Genomic DNA, 23,002 nt, shown 5'->3' on the forward strand with positions numbered 1-23,002 from the left:
GACTATTTCTTAAACAGTAATGTCTTTAGGCATCATCAGAAGGTACTTATTGGAAACTCCCTTCTGAGACTAAGTTTAGGGCAAGGCTGTAGATTTAAATGAGCACCCCAGGTGGTGATTATACAGGTGATTCACTGGCCACACCTGGAGAAAGAGCATTACATTTAACTTCATTAACCCCTTAGCAGATGGTGACACCACCGTCTAGGGGCTTCCCTCATAGCTCAGCCGGTGAAGAATCTGCCTGCAATGCAGGAGACCTGGGTTCGATCCCTGGGTTGGGAAGATCCCCTGGAGAAGGGAAAGGCTATCCACTCCAGTATTCTGGCCTGGAGAATTCCATGGACGGTATAGTCCATGGGGTGGCAAAGAGTTGGACATGACTGAGTGACTCACTTTCAGATGGTGACACATTTCTGCAAACTTTGTTGGTTTAGTCTATTTTTCAGGCATCCAAATCAGGTTTCCACGGTACGGTAGTAGCTAGAGTTTTTGAAGATTAGATTTATACTTGGTCATTTCTAATATCCACAGAATTCTCTTTTACTTCCTAAGATGTCAATAGTCACAGGTGGGACTTCCCTGGTAGTCCATTAGTCAAGAATCTGCCTTGCAGTGCAGGAGATGTGGGTTCAAACCCTGTTTGGGGAGCTAAGATCCCACATTCTGAGGAGCCAACTAAGCCTGCATGCTGCAACTGGGGAACCTGGGTGCCAGAACTGGAGAGTCCATGCATTGCAATGAAAGATCTCACGTGCTGCAGCCAAGATAGGACATAACCTAATAAAGAACTAAAAAAAGAGAAAAAGTCGCAGTGTCCAGATGCATGCATCAAGCCCTGATTTAGATATATGAATCCAAATTCAGGTCAAACTCTCCTCATCTGAGTTTTCCACTGGAATCGACCTTTGTGGACAAACTTGCTCTTTGAGAGTGATGAGAAGAAAGAGGAAGTACAGAATGAGAGTATTTGCAACAATATTTTACTTGCTGGAGATAGCTGGTTCTCATGACTACCATTATGGGGTCGGCCTTATGGGCTTCAATGCACAACTGTTTGTGAAAGCCCTTATTCCTCTCAACAAATATTTAATAGAACCAATAATGATTTTAATGGCAATGAAACGATCGATTAAGCCTTTCCACCTTCCTTAGGGAAAAGTTACAATCTTAGATAACTGGTGGATATTTTCTCTAGCTGCCTTTCACTAATGTAAAATTTAGTGACTATAAATTATTAGCAACTGCTCTAGTAGAATGTGCTTTCTTAACTTCCAAACTCCACAATCACATGGTATCTGAAATTTCTGGATAAGAATGATAAAAATCCAAACGATTAGGAGAGTATTTCCAATTAGATTTTTTAAAAGGAACTTCACTCTTTGAAGCTGCTACTGCTCATGGTGCGAATGACAAAGAACTTGGCATACAACAGTTAACATTTGGAAACTTACCTTTAAATTTTTAAAAATGTGTCAGTAGCAAATTATCTTTTATTTATATATACCCCTGAGAAATGAGAATGGGCTCTGAGATTCACAGCATCAATCACTTCACTGGACTCAGTTTCCCATCCATAGTACAAAACACCCTTAGCAAACATTGAAAGAGAACGACTTCTGGAATTTAGTTAAGTCAGTATTAATACTAAAGGAGAAAATGCATTATAGTTCTAGTGGACATCAGTTACTGGTTTTAGACTGTATCTAAGCCAAGCCAACCAAGCAATTCCTTAGTTGATATGGATAAGTCCACAGTCTCTGCCCAGCATGAAGAAAGAACCAGGTAGATATGTTACAATACGGCATACTCTCCGCTTACTTTTCCATTATATATATATATATGGATATGCATATATATGTATATGTTTTATTGTTTAGTTGCTAAGTTGTGTCCAACTCTTTGGTGATCCAAGGACTATATAGCCTGCCAGGCTCCTCTGTCCATGGGATGATTCTTCAGGCAAGAATACTGGAGTGGGTTGCCATGCCCTCCTCCAGGGGATCATCCCTACCAGGGATCAAACTCATGTCTTTTACATCTCTTGCATTGGCAGGTGAGTTCTTTACCACTAGGGCCACCTGGGAAGCCAGGTAAATGCATAATTTATTCTATTATATATGCACATGTACAGGAAATGTATGCATATAATAGGAAAGTAAATATGTACAAATCTATCCCTGAAAAAGTACAACTTTCTCACTTGTACAATGGGAAAGCAGGTGCTGATGTAATCAACCCTCTAATTAACATTGAAATACAGGCATTGATATATTATTACTAACAAGTTTACTGAAGGTCTTCTGTACATTCCAGACAGTACTAGAGACGGCACAATAAACTAGGTTCAGACTTCAAAGCTCTTACCTTCCAGTTGGGAAGGATAAACAACAAACATAAAAAAATTAATGAGATCATTTCGGCCAAGTGTAGTGAAGAAGATAAAATGGGGCACCATGTGTAACGTGGTCAACTGTGAGTAGAGGTGGAGTGGTAGGTGAGGTGATCTCAGAAGAAGTCATTAGGCTGTGACCTGCGCTGGTGTTACCACGACGAGAAATAGGCACCCTTCCTGTGGGGCTGGGGAGGGAGAGGCATGTAGCATTCCAAACAGAATGAACAATACGTACCCATGCTGAGCTGGAAGCATGCTGGAAGAACAGAGAGAAGGCAGGTGTGGTTGAAGGACAGTGAGCCACAGAAGCAGAACAGGGTCTGGCGGGGAGCGGAGGGGAGGACAAGGGCAGTAGGCAGGGCAGGACTTTCGACTTTATTCTGTAGGTCACAGGAAACCACTGGAGAAAAGTGGCTTTCAGCAGAGGAGTAATACCTCTTAAATTTTTTTTCTAAATTTTTGTTTATTTATTTTTTGCTGGGCTGGGCCTTCAGTGCTGCACACGGACTTTCTCCAGCTGCAAGGAGCGAGGGGCTACTCTCTAGCTGCAGCGGGCATGCTTCTCACTGCAGTGGTTTCTCTCATTTCAGAGCATGGGCTGTAGGGCATGCGGTCTTCAGCAGCTGTAGTGCACGGGCTCAGCTGCCCCGCAGTATGTGGAATCCACCTGGAACAGAGATCAAACCCATGCTCCCTGTATTGGCAGGTGGATTCCCAACCGCCGGACCACCCGGGAAGTCTGAGTAATAACTTTAGTTTCTGCTTCAATCAGGTGCCTCTGGTTGTCACAGGAAGGATGAGCTACATAGGGACAGGAGTGAAAACAGCATACTGGATTAGAAAGCTGGTTTGATGGGTCAGACTAGAGCTTTAGCAACAAAGATGCTGAGAAGCAAGCAGTCAGACTGGGGTTATCTTCTGGGGATAAAACCAAAAGTACTTGCTAAGAAATTAGATGAAGATTGTGAAGGAAAGAAAGAAACCTAGAAGGATCCTTAGGTTTGGGGGCTCAAACAACTGGGCAGATGGGGAAGGCCTGAGTTGGGGAGAGGATTCTTGGGTAATGTTTTGGTCCCAAGATGTCAGGCAGCTGGTTGATTATAATGTATTCAGAGCAAGAGGGAAAGGTCAGGCTAAAGAATAATGATACCTAAAGGTTCAGGACTAAATGGTATCACCTGGTCAGAAAGTGTAGACAGGGAAGAAAAGAGAGCTGAGGATAAAGAAGCCTCCACTGTTCCAACATTTAGAGGAAGAGAGCCAGGAAAGAAACTTTAACCAGGCAGCTTAGGCACACTCTAAACTTGGGTGAGGAATATCCCTCTACTATGTGGAGCATCTCTCTACCATCTGTTACCATAGGGACACACACTGGGTATACACTGCCTGCAACTTTTTCATGGGCTCTATAAACAGACTCAATGCCCAAGGTGAGGAAGCACTTTCTAAAGAGATTCCAACTAACCTATTATTAGCTTGATCAAAGTGTCACTTGTTTATTTTAGTGAGTCAGTATTTATTTTAATGAGTCAGTCTTACAGTACCTTTAGAAAGACACCAGTTTTTGGTTTTCTTTTTTAACCCATATTTCCTGTTAGGGAAAAAAAAACAAACCCACCCACTAAATAACTCTATTATAATTTACTATACTGTTATATGTTTAGATAATCATATTATCTAAATAATATATATTATATATAGTATATAGGTTATATATATATATAGTATAACAGTATCATCTGTTATACTTTGAGATAATTATGCATTTGCATAATTCTGTCCTCTTTCTGATACTTTCAACCACTACAAGGGCCTGGGAAGTTGCTTAAGGATTTGTTTCTGGGAGAGTCCTCAAAATCTAGACTATCTGAAAGTGTTCTCCCTGGAGAGTTACTGAAAGTTACTACAGATGTAGCTCACTCACCCTAGGTTTCCCCCTAGATCTGAGGTGAACTCAGGGCTGACTCGCTTCCTTCTGATCATCTCTCCTATTAGAGTTGACAGTGGCCAGTGGCTGGAGCCACTTCGATTTAAACCTCAGGCAACTCCCAGGCTGGCTGCCTAACTTCTGCTTAGCATTATGGCTGATGTTCCTGTTTTTAAAAATCCCCCCAAATTCTGTGTGTGTGTATGTGTAGGGGGGTAAAGTGGGCACCTACCCAGGTAAGGGTGTGGGCCAGGGTGTGGTTTGTTCAGAGAAGGCATTTTTTTTTTTTGAGTCAGAAGTCTACATTCCAAGCTGACTTCCCACAAAGAAAAACTATGACATAGGTTACATTCCTGATGAAAGTTCAGACACCTGGTTTTTAAAAAGCAGAATGCCTCTGAGTATGATCATTAATGCATGAGTGATGTGCTTTTTAAAAGGCATACTAAGGGTCTAGGATGGGCAGAAGGGGCTTCCCAGGTGGTGCTAGTGGTAAAGAACCCGCCTGCCAACGCAATGTAGAACATGCACAAATTGTTTGGATAAAGCATTACAATAAGCAATCCTCCAAAACGTTACCGTAACGTGGAAGGGCAGGGAAACGTAAAGGAAAGGCTCTTAGGACTCAGGCTGGAGGAGAGCCTAAGGCCCAGGACTGAGGAGGAAGGTCTGGGGCAGAGCTCCGGAGACCCTGGGAAAGCCGAGAGTGTGTCTGTGTGTGTGCTGGCAAGGAGGGAAAAGAGTGGGCGTGGGGACAGTGCGGGGCAGGGGAGGCAGAGGGTAGAGAGAACAGGATTCTGAGTGCCAAGAAGCAAATCTGGGCTACCGTGCTGGCAAGTCACAAAGCCCTGAGAAATCCACTGTACCACAGGCGTGAACTATCTTAAGGCAGATTGCTGTAGGTTGAGGCCCATCTTAGAGTAAAAACCAGCTCTGCCTGGTGAGGTCCTCTGCACCAGAACTAGTGTTACTGTAACATTCCACTGTTTAATCTTATTAAACAGTCCTCTCAGGCATCCTTCATGGATGCACTTTCTTCAAAAAATTATTTCATGTGACTCTGAAAAGCAGTTTCCTTTAAACACCAGGAGAGATGTGTGTGCACATGCCTGTGTGTGTTTGAAAAACCCACAGTCTATTCAGCAAAGTCCAGCCTTGATATCAGATTGAAACAAATGTCCTTCCAGGACCCTTATCGTCATTGTGGAGTATTTGTTCACTGAGTTTCTCGTCTTGTTTTTAGGATCACTTTATTATGCAACATCTGCTCTGAATTTCAAATGTGATAAACAGGGTATGAGTGTCGGTGGCAGATGGCTAATGACCGCCAGCGACAGGGCATTCAAGTCTGCCTTGTTTTCTGGGAAGCGATATTTTCATGTTAATTTGCTCTGTGTCCTGCAAAGATGAGACAAATCACCTGCTCATAATTCAGGCAAAGTGGAGACCACCAGGAGCCGAGAGGGGCCATGGCTTGATTCCTTTAGGGGTGAGAGGAGAGGCGGCTCTGGGGGGCTTTCCTCATCAGAGTAACAGGACCAGGCAGTCACTTCGCATTATGTCAGATGGAGAAAGATGAATCAGTCCTGGCCACCCCATCCTGACACCAGGGCCACTGTTTACTGCAAGCAGATATTATTCATGAAAACAGATCTTTCCCAGAGGCAGAAAACAGGTGCTATTAAGAGTGTGTGTCAGTCTCTGAAGTCTGGGTTTTGTAACATAAACTTAATAGTACATTTTATCTCCTACTGAAAATGTTACAACCAACAGAAATCTCCAAGAAACATTCAATCGAAGATAAAATGAAATCTAATTCGCAGAGAAAATGACCCGCACAGACTCATAAACCTTGAGGTCTTTCGGCCTTCTCGAGCCCGGTAGAATTTGTCTGTTACAGAGATACATGCACAAAATATAATTTTTATTCCAAGACTGAGTCATCCAAAGAGGCCATGTGGTCTTGAGCTGAAAGAACCGTGCTCTGTTTCGGAGAGTCAGCTGGTGCTCTCTGTGAGCTCTCAGTGCCTTTGAATTTCTGCTTGTGAAAGACACGTTACATGTACAGAATGTCCAAAGAATGACACAGGGACTTCAGAGGGCTTAAAAGATAGTTGAGAAGCCGGGTCAGACACCAGGAGAGAGAATGTACTAGAGAGGCAAGTTTGAGGACCAACTGACAGTTTAATAAAAGAGGGTATTACATTTTGCAGGCGTGTAAAGTGTGAGATTTTTACACAGGAGTTTCTTCATATATATATATATATATACATACATACATACATATGGGCTTTCCTGGTAGCTCAGCTGGTAAAGAATCCACCTGCAATGAAGGAGACTTCAGTTCGATTCCTACGTCGGGAGAATCCCCTGGAAAAGAGATAGGCTACCCACTCCAGTATTCATGGGCTTCCCCAGTGGCCCAGGTGGTTAAGAATCTGCCTACAATGCAGGAGACCTGGGTTTGATCCCTGGGTTGGGAAGATACCTTGGAGAAGGGCACAGCAACCCATTCCAGTATGCTTGCCTGGAGAACCCCATGGACTTAGGAGCCTGGCAGGCTACAGTCCATGGACTCATTCAGTCGGACATGACTGAAGCGACTTAGCATGTATATATCCTGCCATACAGTTCTTTTTCTGGGTAGCAGTTACATATGACAAAGGAGGAAAGTGAGGGAATTCGTTTACAGTTCTTTCTGATCCTTTCTCACACCGTGGCAGATAAAGGCATGAAAGAGTAAACCCAACAATCTGGAAGCCGCTGTTTTTTCTTTCCTTATAAATCACCCCCCGCCCCACCACCAACAAGTGAAAGGTGCTACATAAACACATATACTCGAAACATATTATGAACCCCCAAAGAAAAGAATAAGACAATCACAAGGTGTCAGTTATTGCCTCATAAGTTTAAGCAAGGAAGTCTAAGAAGATAATATTGAATCTCAAATGATCAAATTAAACAGATGCACTGAATTCCTCCACAGTTAAGTAGATCAAAAAACATTCTGAACTACAAAGAGGAAAACAAGATACAGCAATGATCGGCCTATGAGGCAAAGTCTGAGTATTTGTTTACGTCACAGCTTAGCAGTCGAGGTCTCTTTATGCAATGTCACCGTCAGCATGAATGACTGTATCTTAGGACATCAAGAAAAGAGATTAAAGAATGCGATGAAAATTTCAAGATCAAGTATGAATACGATAAGGTGATTATTCATTTTTGGGAGAAGAGCATTTTAAAAGGTTGGAAAGAACCACCTATAATTTTACTGTATTCTCATCAGTCTCTCAACGACAATGTTCAGTCCAGACCACATGATAAAGACAAAGGAAAAGTGAAAGTGTTAGTCTCTGTCGTGCCCGACTCTTTCTGATCCAATGGATAGCCCACCAGGCTCCTCTGTCCATGGAATTCTCCAGGCAAGAACATTGGAGTGGGTTGCCATTTCCTTCTCCAGCGGATCTTCCCGACCCAGGGATCGAACCTGCGTCTCCTGCACTGCAGGACGATCCTTCGCCGTCTGAACCACCTGGGAAGCCCTACGATAATGTCCGGATTTCCTCTAATGAGTTCACCAACTATCAACCATCACGAATACTTAGGGCTTCAGGGGTAGTCTTTTGCCTTTTAGAAACAAATGGTATTTAAACGCATTTTAAAATTGCTATGTGATATATGTATACTGAGAAGATAAGCTCAGCTTCTAGTTTTTACAGTGTGTTGTGTTTTTTAACAGACAGACTGATGACAACAATCCTGAACAGAAAGATTTTGCCTCTGGAACAGTTAGTCAGAGACCACACAGCATCCTAGTTTCACCAAATACAGCTCACCAAGTGCAATATATGTCCTGAACGTGCACTCGGGAGATGCTAAATTAAGGAGGACCGACAGGGAAACAGTGTCAAAGATGACACGGAGGGGGACAGGCGCTGGAGGACGATTCTCACAGCTCACACCATCGTAATAAGAGGTCTCTCTCCTTGATTTTCTGTTCTATGCCTATTTCATGTTAAAATATTTAACCTATTTACTTACCTATTCTGAAACTTGGCATGTTCTGATATATGCAAGACAATAAATTTATGATTTTGAAGAATATTTTAGAAAATATTTTGGTACCATAATGCAAGAATCAGCTACAAACTGTGTCTATTTATAAATAAGTGGGTTTTTTAAAACTTGAGAACACCAATGAACTACTTATATAACCATAGAGAAGTGTCCCACAGGCTGCTGTGTGCTCTTATATTCTAAGGCCCCTAAGCAAAGATTCATGACTCATTCAGTTTTGTGTCCTCAAAGTGCCCAGCATAGAACTTGCCCTGTAAAATTAATGTCTGTACAAGTCTACTCAGAAAAACTCTTATTATGAGAAAGCATTCTGTATAAATAGTTCAGTCCATGTTCCCAATAGGTCCCTCATAATAACAATATTCTCTTGATATAGTTCCTAAGACTTCTCACAAGTGAGCTGTACAACAACAAAATATTTCTGTTCTCTGGCTGCAGGTTCGAAAAATTCCATTAGCCAGAACTTTCTGCTTAGCAGCTATTTATCCTGCATACCAATGCTTAAAAAGACAACAGCTTACATACAAAAGATATAAGTACTCATTAAAAATAAATTTATATCAATCATATATTGAACTTAAAACTATCCATTTCCAAAAAAAACCACTATCCACTTGATGGTATTACAGCACTTATAAATGATTACTCATGTTTTCGATAATGACCTTAAAGAATCTCAAAACACTCAAATTCTAAAAAAAAAAAAAAAAAAAAAAAAACAACCCCAAACCATTATATTCTTATATTTAATAAGAAAGAAAAGTAGATCTGCACAGTTCAACAACATTTTTTTAAATTAAGGATGAATGGGCATTTATCTGGAGAAAACTCTAATCTGAAAAGATACATGTATCCCAGTGTCCATCACAGCACTATTTACAATAGCCAAGACAGGGAAACAACCTGTCACACAGTGGAATATTACTCAGTCATAACAAAGAATAAATACTGCCATTTGCAGCAACAAGGATGGGATCCAGAGATTATCACAGTAAGTGAAGTCAGGTAGAGAAAGACAAGTATCATACGATACCACTTGTAGGTGGAATCTAAAAAAAAAGATACTAATGGAGTTATTTACAAAATGGTTACCAAAGGGAAATGGGGCACGTAGGGATAAATTAGGAGCCTGGAGTTAGCAGATACAAACTACTATATATAAAATAAACACCAAGGTCCTACTGTATTCTATAATAAAGCATAGTGGAAAAAATATGAAAATGAATATATATATGTGTAACTAAATCACTTTACTGTAAACCAGAAACGAACACAACCCTGTAAGTCAACTTTACTTCAATTTAAAAAAATTAAGGATGAAGACGAAAGTGTCTTGTGGCTATCTTTTAAGTTGTCGAAAGATGTTCAATTAGGCATTAACATACAAATTAACTGCCTGAAATACTGCCTGACTATAGTTTCGTTTTACTATGAAAACATTAATACACAATTAACCACAAACCTTGAATAACCAGAGTCCTTGCCCCCGCCTCCATCTCTGTGAGAGTGGCGTTGACCCTGACGACTGAAGACATTTAACAGCCGCCAGGAGAATCTTCTGTTCAACACAGAATGGAGTGGCACGCCCTTTCCGTGGATAGGTGAAGAACTCAGAAATACTTTCAACAAGTTGCCTTATGAAAAGCTTCTGCTCATAAGCATCAATCCTCTGCTCCTGAAACCTAGCTCGGTCACTCCCCTACTCACTTCTCTCTTTCCTCCTCGCCTCGGTGACCACCTTTCTGCCTGTACCTCATTTAATCCAGCTTACCTCTCTACCCCCACCCTTGAGGGGAAGTGGAATTTCCCCCACTCCACTTTATTTTCTACTCTTGCCTGATCAAGCCTTAGTTTAAGCACATCATTTTAGTTTATCAGCTGTTCTAACTACTGATACTGTTGCAAATGGGAAGCCCCAGAAGCTCAGCTGGTAGGTAAAGAATCTGCCTGCAATACAGGAGACCCCTGCAGACCCAGGTTTGATTCCTGGATCAGCTACCCACTCCAGTGCTCTTAGGTTCCCCGGGTGGCTCAGAGGGTAAAGAATCTGTCCGCAATGCGGGAGACCTGGGTTCAACCCCTGGGTTGGGAAGATCCCCTGAAGAAGAGAATGGCAACCCACTCCAGTATTCTTGCCTGGAAAACCCCATGGGCAGAGGAGCCTGGTGGGCTAAAGTCCACGGGGTCGCAGAGTCAAACACGACTGAGCGACTTTCACTTTCACTTTTGCAAATGATTCCACTCAGTAGCCTCTAACATCTTAGGAGAATTTAACATGAAGTTCAAAAGACCTATGTAGCTGGAAATGCAGGGTGTAAACAAATGATTACCTTGTCTCACTGTTTTTAAAAAATTGACCTCTCCCGGTGTTCTTTGGAAGGACTGATGCTAAAGCTGAAACTCCAATACTCTGGCCACCTCATGCGAAGAGTTGACTCATTGGAAAAGACTCTGATGCTGGGAGGAATTGGGGGCAGGAGAAGGGGATGACAGAGGATGAGATGGCTGGATGGCATCACCGACTCGATGGACATGAGTTTGGGTGAAATCCAGGAGTTGGTGATGGACAGGGAGGCCTGGTGTGCTGCAATTCATGGGGCTGCAAAGAGTCGGGCACGACTGAGCGACTGAACTGAACTGAAATTTTTGAACATAGAAATAGATCAGAAGAAGCCAATGCTTGTGTTGACAGTCTATGTTTAAGCTATTGGAAGTCATTTAAAAAAACAATAATTTGCAATTAATTATATCTGAAGAAATGGCTGGCAACGCATCTTACTGATTGAGTACCTATGTGTATAAATCTCTGAGTATGGACTGTCAGGACACAAAGATGAACAAATAAGTAAGATATGGACACAAATAATCACAAATGAACAAAGTATGATAAAGAGGAAGAGAGGTGTAGAACAAGTGCTAAAAGACACATGAGATCACATCCAGCTGTAAAAGTCAGCAAACGGTATCTGGGGTCAGCCCTGAAAAATGCGAGCAGACAGCTAGTAGTGGGGGGAGCAAAGAAACGGCAATGAGAGGAAGGCCTCGGAGGGAGGAAGCTGTGAGCCACACTAAGAGGATGCGGATTAGTCCGACTTGGCCAGAAAGCAGAGTACACAGAATGGGGCTATGTTCTGCCCTGCATGCTGAACATAGTATTTTGGACACACTCATAAAGGAGAGAACTGAAGTCACAAGACTGGAAAAGAATTCGGAGGAAAGAGGACGCAGAGATAGAAGAGAAAATGACCAAGAACATGTAATGAGGCTTGTGCGTGTGCTAGCTGCTCAGTCACGGCCGAGTCTTTGCAAGCCCAAGGCCTGTAGCCCAGCAGGCTCCTCTGTCCATGGAGTTCTCCAGGCAGGAATACTGGGATGGGTTGCCATTTCTTCCTCCAGGGGATCTTCCCAACCCAGACCCACATCTCTGGTGCCTTCAGCAATGGCAGGCAGATTCTTGTATCACTGTGCCACCTGGGAAACCCGTAATTAGGAATACCTACGGTTAAAGGGCCTTACTGTCCTTGACACGGCTCAGGAAGCAATGAGACCATTCCTGAGCACCACATTCTCTTTATGAAAGGCAGATGGGAGAAAATAAATTCTAGACTGGTCTAAACCCAAATAAATAAATCATTCAATGTACCAAAACTGGGAACCCATCTAGCTGTCACTAAAAGATCTCTCTTACTCTGTTCAGACTGTAAACTATTTTTAGCTATTCACTCCTATCTAAAATGTTGCTGAATTCTAGAAGCCATTTCTACACAATGAATGATAAGGTAAAGAGTCTGCTTCACCCAATTCACAAAAGCAAACAGGTCTCCATGAACACCTGCACATATGTGCAGAGATCTAAAAGATAACTGGGAAGTTCAATTAAGCAGAACAAAGTAAGACCAATAAAGCTTTATAAGCAGCTCTTCCCTTTAGACTTAAAGGCAGAAAAGATTTGGAGTCAATATACTGCATCTAGCTTGCTGACCTCCAAGGAGTCTTAAGTCATCTTTGAATTGCAAGCGTTTGGGATGGAACCTGACACTTCTGGGCTTCCTATAAATGTTTTATGAGCGAGGGAAAAAAGCGGAGTTCACAAACCATCAGAAAATGGCTGAGCTGTTTACATACTTACTAAACTATACTTTGTAGGCTCAGGGCCAGATAACGTACAAGCAGGTATTTCCTAATAATTTTAATATATATTAGAACTAAAGGGTTTTTTCCCACTGAGTTCTAAAATTAGTGAACTAGAATATACCCCATTCTCTAAACATCCACTTAGTCATACTAGATATATTTAACTATATATTAAGTTCCAAAGGCTCTACTTCTGGCAATTTTCATAAGGAAAGAATGCCACTGTTTAAATAACAGTGTGACTGTTTGACCAGGCAGAGAGAGGACGCTTAGTACCTTGATGGTTTCAGTGGGCACTCCAGGTTCTGGCACTTTATCCAAGTAAGTGGTCAAGTCTTGATCAACGTGTTCAAACACTAACGTTAGTTTGGTTTCTCTGTCTGTTCGTGACACTGTACACACGTCAAACAACCTAAAAAGAAAAAGAAAGAAGTATTAGGGAGGTGGTAATATGAAAAGAAGTCATCTGTAAGTCTTACACATATCCTTTGATCACAAAATTAAGGTGGGGGGAAAGGCTAGATTGGATCGATCCTTGTGATAATATGTAAGGTTACCTGTTAGTGCTTAGTCCCTCAGTCGTGTCCTGCTCTTTGGGACCCCATGGACTGTCACCTGCCAGGCCCCTCTGCCCTTGGGATTATCCAGGGAAGGATACTGGAGTAGGCAGACATCCCCTACTCCAGGCAATCTTCCCAGCCCAGGGACTGAACCCGTGTCTCTTGTGCCTCCCGCACTGGGAGGCAGATTCTTTGTCACTAATGCCACCTGGGTCTGACCCTTTAATAAGAAAGCTCAGGAGAGGAGCACTTGGTTAAGTGGTGAGAAAATTCACAGCGGCGAGTAGAAAGCAACACGAGAATGTCTGCTTGGAGAGTTCCTTACTTAATATCTTAGGGAGAACGTACTGGTGGAGATAGTTTCAAAAACTGCAGGCTCTATAAAAAATATGGTTCTTAGCTCATAGGTCAAGAATTATTGAACAGACAGAGACTAGGCATTCTTTGAGGACACTGGACTCTGCGACTTTGATTTTCCTGGAACTTAAGGTCTTCAAATCATGCCTATGAAAGTAATTAAAACAGAATATGGAGAAATCTGGTTTATTTCTAAGAAAGTGTTCTCATCCTGCTCAATCCAATCATCTCCCTGGAAAGGGCATGAATTCTTTGTTTTAAAACTCCAAATATCATGCTAATAAAAATTGTGAGTTTTTAATTTTTTTTGAGGGGGATGCAGACGTTGCATTGGCAAACTACTCTGCCCTAAGATGATGAAGGCAGATTGACAAACTTTATAATTATGTTCGGATGGGAGAACTCAATTTATCCCATAAAATCCTACCACCAATTCCAAATCTAAGTTTTAAAAACAAAGCCTTCAGTAATCAAAAGAATTTTCAAGCCAAAGGACTGATCCTCCTTTAGTTTCAACAGTCAAAGGACATCATCTGGGGGCGGGTGACGGAGGTGTGCGGGGGAGGACATGAGATGCTCACCAAACATAGAAAGAATTAAACACGCCACCCATAAACAAGCTGGAAATAAATTTCAGGACAAGAATGTAATATAAATACTAAGAAAAGGATAATAAAAATTCTATTCTATTATGTTCTTTCCAGTTTTAAAATGAAACAACACTTTCTTCAAAGAAATTAACTAACTGTAAATGTGCATATAACCCAAGTACTAAAATGCAGGGCTGACTCACAATTAGCCACTTTGTACATTACCACTTAAATTTTTAATGCCTAGCTGGTTCACCATGCTACTCTACACCATTTCTGCAATTGATGGGGTCCACAATCTTTGGTACTTCTCTGTAAATCTAAAGTAAACTTTAAAAGAACACTATAATTAAGTTAAATCAGATGGAGTGAACACCACCAACAACCACACATACTTCACAGCCAGATCCAAACTACGTTTTAATTCTGGGTAGCCTAGGGTGAGTTCTCCAACTCCAGTAAAATCAATTAAGATCAACCAGATTTCTTCCCTACTTTGTCTACTTTCAAACATTCTAAGTTTTTAATCATCTACTTATAAAATTAACTTCTAAATTTCTAAAGTCTTTGAATATCATGACATCACCCTTATGGCAGAAAGTGAAGAGGAACTAAAAAGCCTCTTGATGAGAATGAAAGAGGAGAGTGAAAAAGATGACTTAAAGCTCAACATTCAGAAAACTAAGATCATGGCATCTGGTCCCGTCACTTCATGGGAAATAGGGAAACAGTGGAAACAGTGTTAGACTTTATTTTGGGGGGCTCCAAAATCACTGCAGATGGTGACTGCAGCCATGAAATTAAAAGACGCTTGCTCCTTGGAAGGAAAGTTATGACCAACCTAGACAGCATATTCAAAAGCAGAGACGTTACTTTGCCAACAAAGGTCCGCCTAGTCAAAGCTATGGTTTTTCCAGTGGTCATGTATGGATGTGAGAGTTGGACTGTGAAGAAAGCTAAGCGCCAAAGAATTGATGCTTTTGAACTGCGATGTTGGAGAAGACCCTTGAGAGTCTCTTGGACTGCAAGGAGATCCAACCAGTCCATCCTAAAGGAGATCAGTCCTGTGTGTTCATTGGAAGGACTGATGCTGAAGCTGAAACTCCAATACTTTGGCCACCTCATGCGAAGAGTTGACTCATGGAAAAGACTCTGATGCTGGGAGGGATTGGGGGCAGGAGGAGAAGGGGATGACAGAGGATGAGATGGCTGGATGGCATCACCAACTCGATGGACATGAGTTTGAGTGAACTCCAGGAGTTGGTGATGGACAGGGAGGCCTGGCGTGCTGCGGTTCATGGGGTCGCAAAGAGTCAGACATGACTGAGCGACTGAACTGAACTGAACTGAATGTGACTTATTCTGAAAAAATGACTCTGATAGAGTAAAAACCCCTAATTTAAAAAATGTATTACAAATAGTGCCATAAATTATATGCATGCTGTACTGTGAAAAACACGATTGCTATCATTCATGAATCAAACCAGTCAACCCTAAAGGAGATCTACCCTGAATATTCATTGGAAGGACAGATGCCAAAGCTGAAGCTCCAACACTTTGGCCACCTGATGCGAAGAGTTGACTCCCTGGAAAAGACCCTGAGGATGGGAAAGATGGAGGGCAGGAGGAGAAAGGGGTGACAAAAGATGAGATGGTTGGATGGCATCACCAATTCGATGGACATCAGTTTGAGCAAACTCTGGGAGACAGTGAAGGACAGGGAAGCCTGGCGTGTTGCAATACATTGGGTCGCCAAGAGTCAGACACTGAACAAAGATGGATCTGACCTGGGAAGTTTATGAAAACACTTCTCTGAATCTGGTAATTCGAGGTAACTACCATTTATTCACAGGCTCTTTTGAATCATCTTCTTTCCATTAAACCCATATTCTTTGACAGCTTTACTTTTTTGTTCCACAATCACCAAGCTTCTTTTTATCAGTTGCTTCTATTTTTGTGATAAAATAAAACAGCAATGAAGCAAAAATGGCCTGTATTAAAATCAGATACAAACATGAGAACTGCATCATTACGGCTATGCTTCTTACACATTACTTTCACAATGTTTTCTATCATCAATAATACATTTCCTTAATAAAATACACTGCTTATCACTGCCTCCAGTCAGTAAAGATCTAGTAACTTCAGTTCTTACTGCACTTACAGTCTGTGTACATCAGACATTTTAGTAATTTTCAAAAGGAAAGAAAAAAACATTGACAGGGACACAACTAGAGAATAAAGTGATCATAAAACACCGCAAACCAAAGCGTCACCTGCTCCCAAACCGTTGTTAGTTACCTAACACCCCTGGCTGTATGCTACATTGCTTCATCTCACTGAAACCGTTTTTAAACACTCTGTGTGTCACAATGCAAGAATAACATCTAACCCACCCACGTTATTTTTCTCAAAGTTACAGCACTCTGCAATTTCTTAAGATTCACTCTTGCTGCCTGTAGCACCTGTGATATCCAAGTGTGAGCTCCCTGGGGTCGCTGCTAATTGGCCCTAATGATCAGCCACGGAGAAAGGGCACTAACTTTCACTGGCAATATTTTTAAAAGTGGAGTTTTAAAAGACATATTTAAAGAGACACAGAGTAGAATATTATTGTATAAGTTTTAATGTATATAGTTATATATTCTTCTAGGCTGTGAAAAGAAGGGTGCTCAGTAGAAGTGGCTCATGCTGGTTCAAGGAGACAGTTATTTTTATTTTTTTAAGATAAATTTCATTTGATACTGTGAATAATAATAATATTAATAATAATAATATACTAATTTCACTTGGGAAATGGAGCCTATTACTGTTTCCTTAGAAATTCAAAGGTGGCATCAAGCGCAGTAAAAGTCCTAAAGAACCTGTAGGCTTTGGACTCCAGGGCTGGCCGTCAACATCCTACAGATTCAATAATCCACAGAAGACATTTTGGGAAATACTATTCTCTATATATATTCTCCAAGCCAGGCTTCAGCAGCACGTGAACCGTGAACTTCCAGATGTTCAAGCTGGTTTTAGAAAAGGCAGAGGAACCAGAGATCAAATTGCCAACATCCACTGGATCATCGAAAAAGCAAGAGAGTTCCAGAAAAACATCAATTTCTGCTTTACTGACTGTGCCAAAGGCTTTGACTGTGTGGATCACAATAAACTGTGAAAAGTGGGAATACCAGGCCACCTGACTTGCCTTTTGAGAAACCTGTATGCAGGTCAGGAAGCAACAGTTAGAACTGGACATGGAACAACAGACTGGTTCCAAATAGGAAAAGGAGTACGTCAAGGCTGTATATTGTCCCCTGCTTATTTTTTTTTCACTTTTATTTATTATTATTATTTTTTTACTTTACAATATTGTATTGGTTTTGCCATACATCAACATGAATCTGCCACGGGTGTACACGTGTTCTCAATCCTGAACCCCCCTCCCACCTCTCTCCCCATACCATCCCTCTGGGTCATCCGAGCGCACCAGCCTCAAGCATCCTGTATCGTGCATTGAACCTGGACTAGCGATTTGTTTCTTATATGATATTATACATGTTTCAATGCCATTCTCCCAAATCATCCCACCTTCTACCTCTCCCATAGAGTCCAAAGGACTATTCGATACATCTGTGTCTCTTTTGCTGTGTCACATACAGGGTTATCATTACCATCTTTCTAAATGCCATATATATGCGTTAGTATACTATGCTGCTGCTGCTGCTTAGTTGCTTCAGTCGTGTCCGACTCTGTGCGACCCCACAGACGGCAGCCCACCAGGCTCCCGTGTCCCTGGGATCCTCCAGGCAAGAACACTGGAGTGGGATGCCATTTCCTTCTCCAATGCATGAAAGCGAAAAGTGAAAGTCAAGTAGCTCAGGCTTGACTCTTTGCGACCCCATGGACTGCAGCCTACCAGGCTCCTCCGTCCATGGGATTTTCCAGGCAAGAGTACTGGAGTGGGGTGCCATCGCCTTCCTATATTGGTGTTTTTCTTTCTGGCTTACTTCACTCTGTATAATCGGCTCCAGTTTCATCCACCTAATTAGAACTGATTCAAATGTATTCTTTTTAATAGCTGAGTAATACTCCATTGTGTATATGTACCACAGCTTTCACCCTGCTTATTTAACTTATATGCAGAGTACATCATAAGAAACGCTGGGCTGGAAGAAGCACAAGCTGGAATCAAGATTGCCAGGAGAAATATCAATAACTTCAGATATGCAGATGACACCACCCTTATGGCAGAAAGTGAAGAACTAGAGCCTCTTGATGCAAGTGAAAGAGGAGAGTGAAAAAGTTGACTTAAAGCTCAACATTCAGAAAACGAAGATCATGGCACCTGGTCCCATCACTTCATGGGAAATAGATGGGGAAACAGTGGAAACAGTGTTAGACTTTATTTTGGGGGGCTCCAAAATCACTGCAGATGGTGACTGCAGCCATGAAATTAAAAGACGCTTACTCCTTGGAAGGAAAGTTATGACCAACCTAGACAACATATTCAAAAGCAGAGACATTACTTTGCCAACAAAGGTCCGTCTAGTCAAGGCTATGGTTTTTCCAGTGGTCATGTATGGATGTGAGAGTTGGACTATAAAGAAAGCTGAGTGCAGAACTGATGCTTTTGAAGTGTGGTGTTGGAGAAGACTCTTGAGAGTCCCTTGGACTGCAAGGAGATCCAACCAGTCCATCTTAAAGGAGATCAGTCCTGGGTGTTCATTGGAGGGACTGATGTTGAAGCTGAAACTCCAATACTTTAGCCACCTGACGCGAAGAGCTGACTCATTAGAAAAGACCCTGACACTGGGAAAGATTGAGGGCAGGAGGAGAAGGGGGCGACAGAGGATAAGATGGTTGGATGGCATCACTGACTCGATGGACATGGGTTTGGGTGGACTCCGGGAGTTGGTGATGGACAGGGAGGCCAGGCGTGCTGCGATTCATGGGGTCGCAAAGAGACACGACTGAGCAACTGAACTGAACTGACTCTATATTAAACATGAAATTTAGTCTGACTTAATTGCTTGAGTGCTGGAGTGCTCAGTCACTTTAGTTTTGTCAGACTGTTTGTGACCCTCTGGGCTGTAGCCCGCCAGGCTCCTCTGTCCATGGGGTTCTCCAGGCAAGAATACTGGAGTGGGTTGCCATTTCCTCCTTCAGGACATTAGTGATAATGGGTAGAAAATGCACTTTGAATCAACAGTTATAAATACGAATCTTAGGAATTTTAGAACATAATATTTTGGATGCTTTGCCGTCTAAAATGACTCTATCTGGAATCAGCCCAAAGCAAATAGTAATCACTTTGGTGAGCAATAAAGAGAAGATAGATGCTTTAATGTAACAGATCAGACTCACATAAAGCAACTGAGCTAAACAAGAACTGAACTCCCTGGTATTTGGCAGGAGGTTAACAATCTGTAATATATTTATATAAATCAATAAGGAATGTGGCCAGGCTGCCTAGAGCCCCTACACTTGCAAAACAAAAGGGCCAGACAGGTCTGAACACTTGAACATAAACCCTGGGAAACAACCGCAACTGTCTGATTTCTTGTGTTGACCAACATCTTAAGGCTTTCTAAAACTTAAAAAAAAAAAAAATCTCTTTGCTATTCAGTAAACTGACAAAAATACCATTTCAGCGATTGCATAACTACAGGGCTGTAAGAGAAATATAATCACACTGTGTCGAAGATGAACAAAATATCTCAGATGACTTCTAGAGGAAATGAGAACTACCATTCAAAACTTATCCATGAGGGCTTAGCTTAATGTGATCCAAGTGAATATTCAAAAAGTAGAAATAGAAAGTGGTTCTTGAGCCCTTACTGAGTTTATGAATGCAATTTAGCTGCACGAAATACGATCCAAAAAAAGGCAGAGAGGTCATTATCATTTCACAATTAAGTCAGACCAGCCCCTAACCATCCCGTAAAGCAATCCTCTCCCTGTCTCTGCTGTCCCAACACCCCAGCTGCAGGGCAGGGAGCAAGCAATGCGGTCCAGGGCCGCACTCAGCTGTCCAGCTGCCCTAGTGATGTAATCATCTCACAACAAAATATCTCCACGAATTAACTCTGCATCCTACCCATTGTAATTCGGAGCGACGGCTTCCTGTTCGTGTTCTCCACTTAACTTGCTATTCTGGATCTATTACATAGGCAAGCTGTCTTGTCTAATGGATGGGATTATGTCCAATAGGTCTGGGATTTCCAAAGATTAACAATTTACAAAGGTCTCCCAAACAACATGTTCTGTAAACACATTCCCTGCCTTTCTATTGTGGTTGTAATTAAAGGGAAATCTGCATTATTTGCTGTGATTAAACTCTGACCTGTCACAGGAAGTTCTATGAGGAATTTTTTCCTGTCACTTTTTTTTCCATACTCTTGAACGTTTGGACATCAAACAGTTCAAGAGCTGTGAGATGTCTGGCACAGCTGCCGAAAAAAGTGCTAAATAAAATTTTATTTGAACTATTGGCAGTCTTCAGAATTGAGAAATTAAAAAAAAAAAATCTCTACTCTCTTCCTCTATGGTCCACAGAGCACCTTCTGTGGTTACAGCTTTGCATGCACGAAATTTATGTTCGCACATTCCACTAGTGCTACACTACGGGATACTGGCCAGGGTATTCTCCTTTTGCTCATTAAATATAGACTATGTGTGCTTATTCTCAACCAGCACTGAATGGTGTAATTCCAGAAGTATTTGCTGCCAGCAATGATGAGCATACTGCTAGAAGGAAAGCACCATTTCAGCAGCATCTGTAAACATTTATCAGTACCTGCCATGTGCAGGCATTGCACTTGGTTTTAGAGATTCCAAGAGATGTTAGACGGGTACCGTTTTTAAGAGCGTCATACCCAGTTGCGGGAAAGACGACTAACATGTGAACTTGTAAAACTACAAGCAGTGGTATATGGCTATGTATTAGTTCTAGAAATACTATGTGAAACTTTAATATCAACATCAGAGTAAATTCATTCCACATCCTACTACAGAGAGACGTCTGTGATGTCTCCATTTCCAATATCCATTATCTCTTCTGGAAACCATACCGTTACTTTTTGCTGAGGAATCATCTCTAGCCCACACTCAGGCAACAGAGCTGTGGGGCGCCTGCATAGGATGGCATGTACCCTACCCTGGACACAGTGATGATGACTGATTCAGGGATGGACAGGACCATGAGAACTGGTCCAAGGAATTTTACTAGAACTTCTGGGAAAGTAGAGCTCTCTTTATTCTGGGATTACCAAACTGGCAAGTGATTAGCCTGCAGCTGCTGGTGGCCGTCTCTGCCACCACTTCAGTGCCCCCACCGTGGAATGCAGCCAACAGTGAAGAAAGCCTGAGCGGGGAGATAACAGGCAAGGGATTCTGGATGACATCGGTGAAGCACCTAGGTCCATTTGTGTCTAGCCTGCCCCTGGATTCATTACTTACACGAGCTAGTACTGTTGCTTTGGAGCTTATCCCATGTGAGTTGGGTTTTATACAACTTTAAAAAGTCCTAAGACATCTATAAACATTCTGAAACAATTAAATGACTTTAAACATAAATATCTGACCTTAAATACATCTTATATGTTAGACAAAATGAATTAAGCTCAAGATGCTGGGGAAGAATGAAGGCAGGAGGCAAAGGGGGCGACAGAGGATGAGATGATTGGATGGCATTACCAACTCAATGGACATGAGTTTGAACAAACTCCAGGAGACAGTGAAGGAGAGGGAAGACTGGCGTGCTGCAGTCCATGGGGTCACAGAGAGTCAGACACCACTGAGGGACTGAACAACAATATAGCAGTAGGGTGACTGCCCCAGGTCCCTGATTTGCTGGGAGACTATTTGCCTTAAGAGGGTCCTCCACGAGGGTGCCCGCCAGGTGAGAGTAATCGACAGCAGCAGAGTGGACTAAGTAATGGCTCCTGAGGAGCCATGCGGCGTCTCCCGAGGATTCCTCCTGTCTGACCACAAGGGCATTTTATGGAGGAAAAAATAAAGGAGGAAAGAGAGATAAGCTCATAGCAAACAGGAATATGGAACCTAGAATCAGAAAGGCCTCAGCTGGTAAGAGGAAGTGAATACAAGGATACTGCGTTTAGTTCATTTAAAGGCTGAGTCCAATGCTCAGAGATATGTACTCCTAAAACCCTTAGTTAAGCAACCCCCCTTCCACTAGCTCTTGCTGAAAAGTGGAGATGCACAGGGACGCCGTATCAGTAGTAACCCCATGTAGGGAAGCCCCTTTGTGATTATGCAGTTACACTGAAGGCTCCCACTATCTGTTAAGGGAATGCAAAGTCAACACTTTTTATTTACTAAACCATTTTTATTCTTTATGGCCTTAAAACGTGTGTTCATAAGAAAGCCTCACAGTTCATTTTCTTCTAGTTCGTCTTTAGTTTCTGCTTCTATCTACATATACTGGCAGTGTGGATCTATAAGTTTATATTTTTGCATACACTAATCAAAAAGTGTTTTACAAATAAAATGAAAGTGAAAGTGAAGTCGCTCAGTCATGTCCGACTCTTCGTGACCCCATGGGCTATATCCTACCAGGCTCCTCTGTCCCTGGAATTTTCTAGGCCAGAGTTCTGGAGTGGGTTGCCATTTCCTTCTCCAGGGAATCTTCCCGACCCAGGGATTGAACCCAGGTCTCCCGCACTGCAGGTAGACGCTTTACCCTCTGAGCCACCAGGGAAGCCCACAAATAAAATGGGGATCCCCAAACTGAGCAAGTTTACAAGATGTGACTTGTACTACAGTGAATACTTAAACTAGAGCAAAAGTGGAACTTGTGTCTATGGAGACACACTGCTCTCATCCAGTAGTGCAACACTGGTGTACTGCAAGCTGGGCCCCAAATAAGCTATTTGGGCTATCTTAGTGGGTTTATGGGATACTGTATACTGCTCTGCTCACATTCAAGATGAGTTCCTGAAATGGACATAAAATAACA

General features: G+C 42.1%; 1 protein-coding gene across 1 annotated transcript in view; it reads right to left on the reverse strand.

Annotated features, from left to right (window-relative positions):
* CDK6 (cyclin dependent kinase 6) overlaps positions 1-23,002 on the reverse strand; it is a 253,809-nt gene that overhangs the window by 173,301 nt on the left and 57,506 nt on the right. The window contains exon 2 of the mRNA XM_068973118.1: positions 12,810-12,945. Coding sequence (XP_068829219.1) covers positions 12,810-12,945 — 136 coding nt within the window. The remainder of the gene's footprint in view (positions 1-12,809; positions 12,946-23,002) is intronic.

This window comes from Capricornis sumatraensis, chromosome 5 (assembly GCF_032405125.1).
Source record: "Capricornis sumatraensis isolate serow.1 chromosome 5, serow.2, whole genome shotgun sequence".
NCBI lineage: Eukaryota > Metazoa > Chordata > Mammalia > Artiodactyla > Bovidae > Capricornis > Capricornis sumatraensis.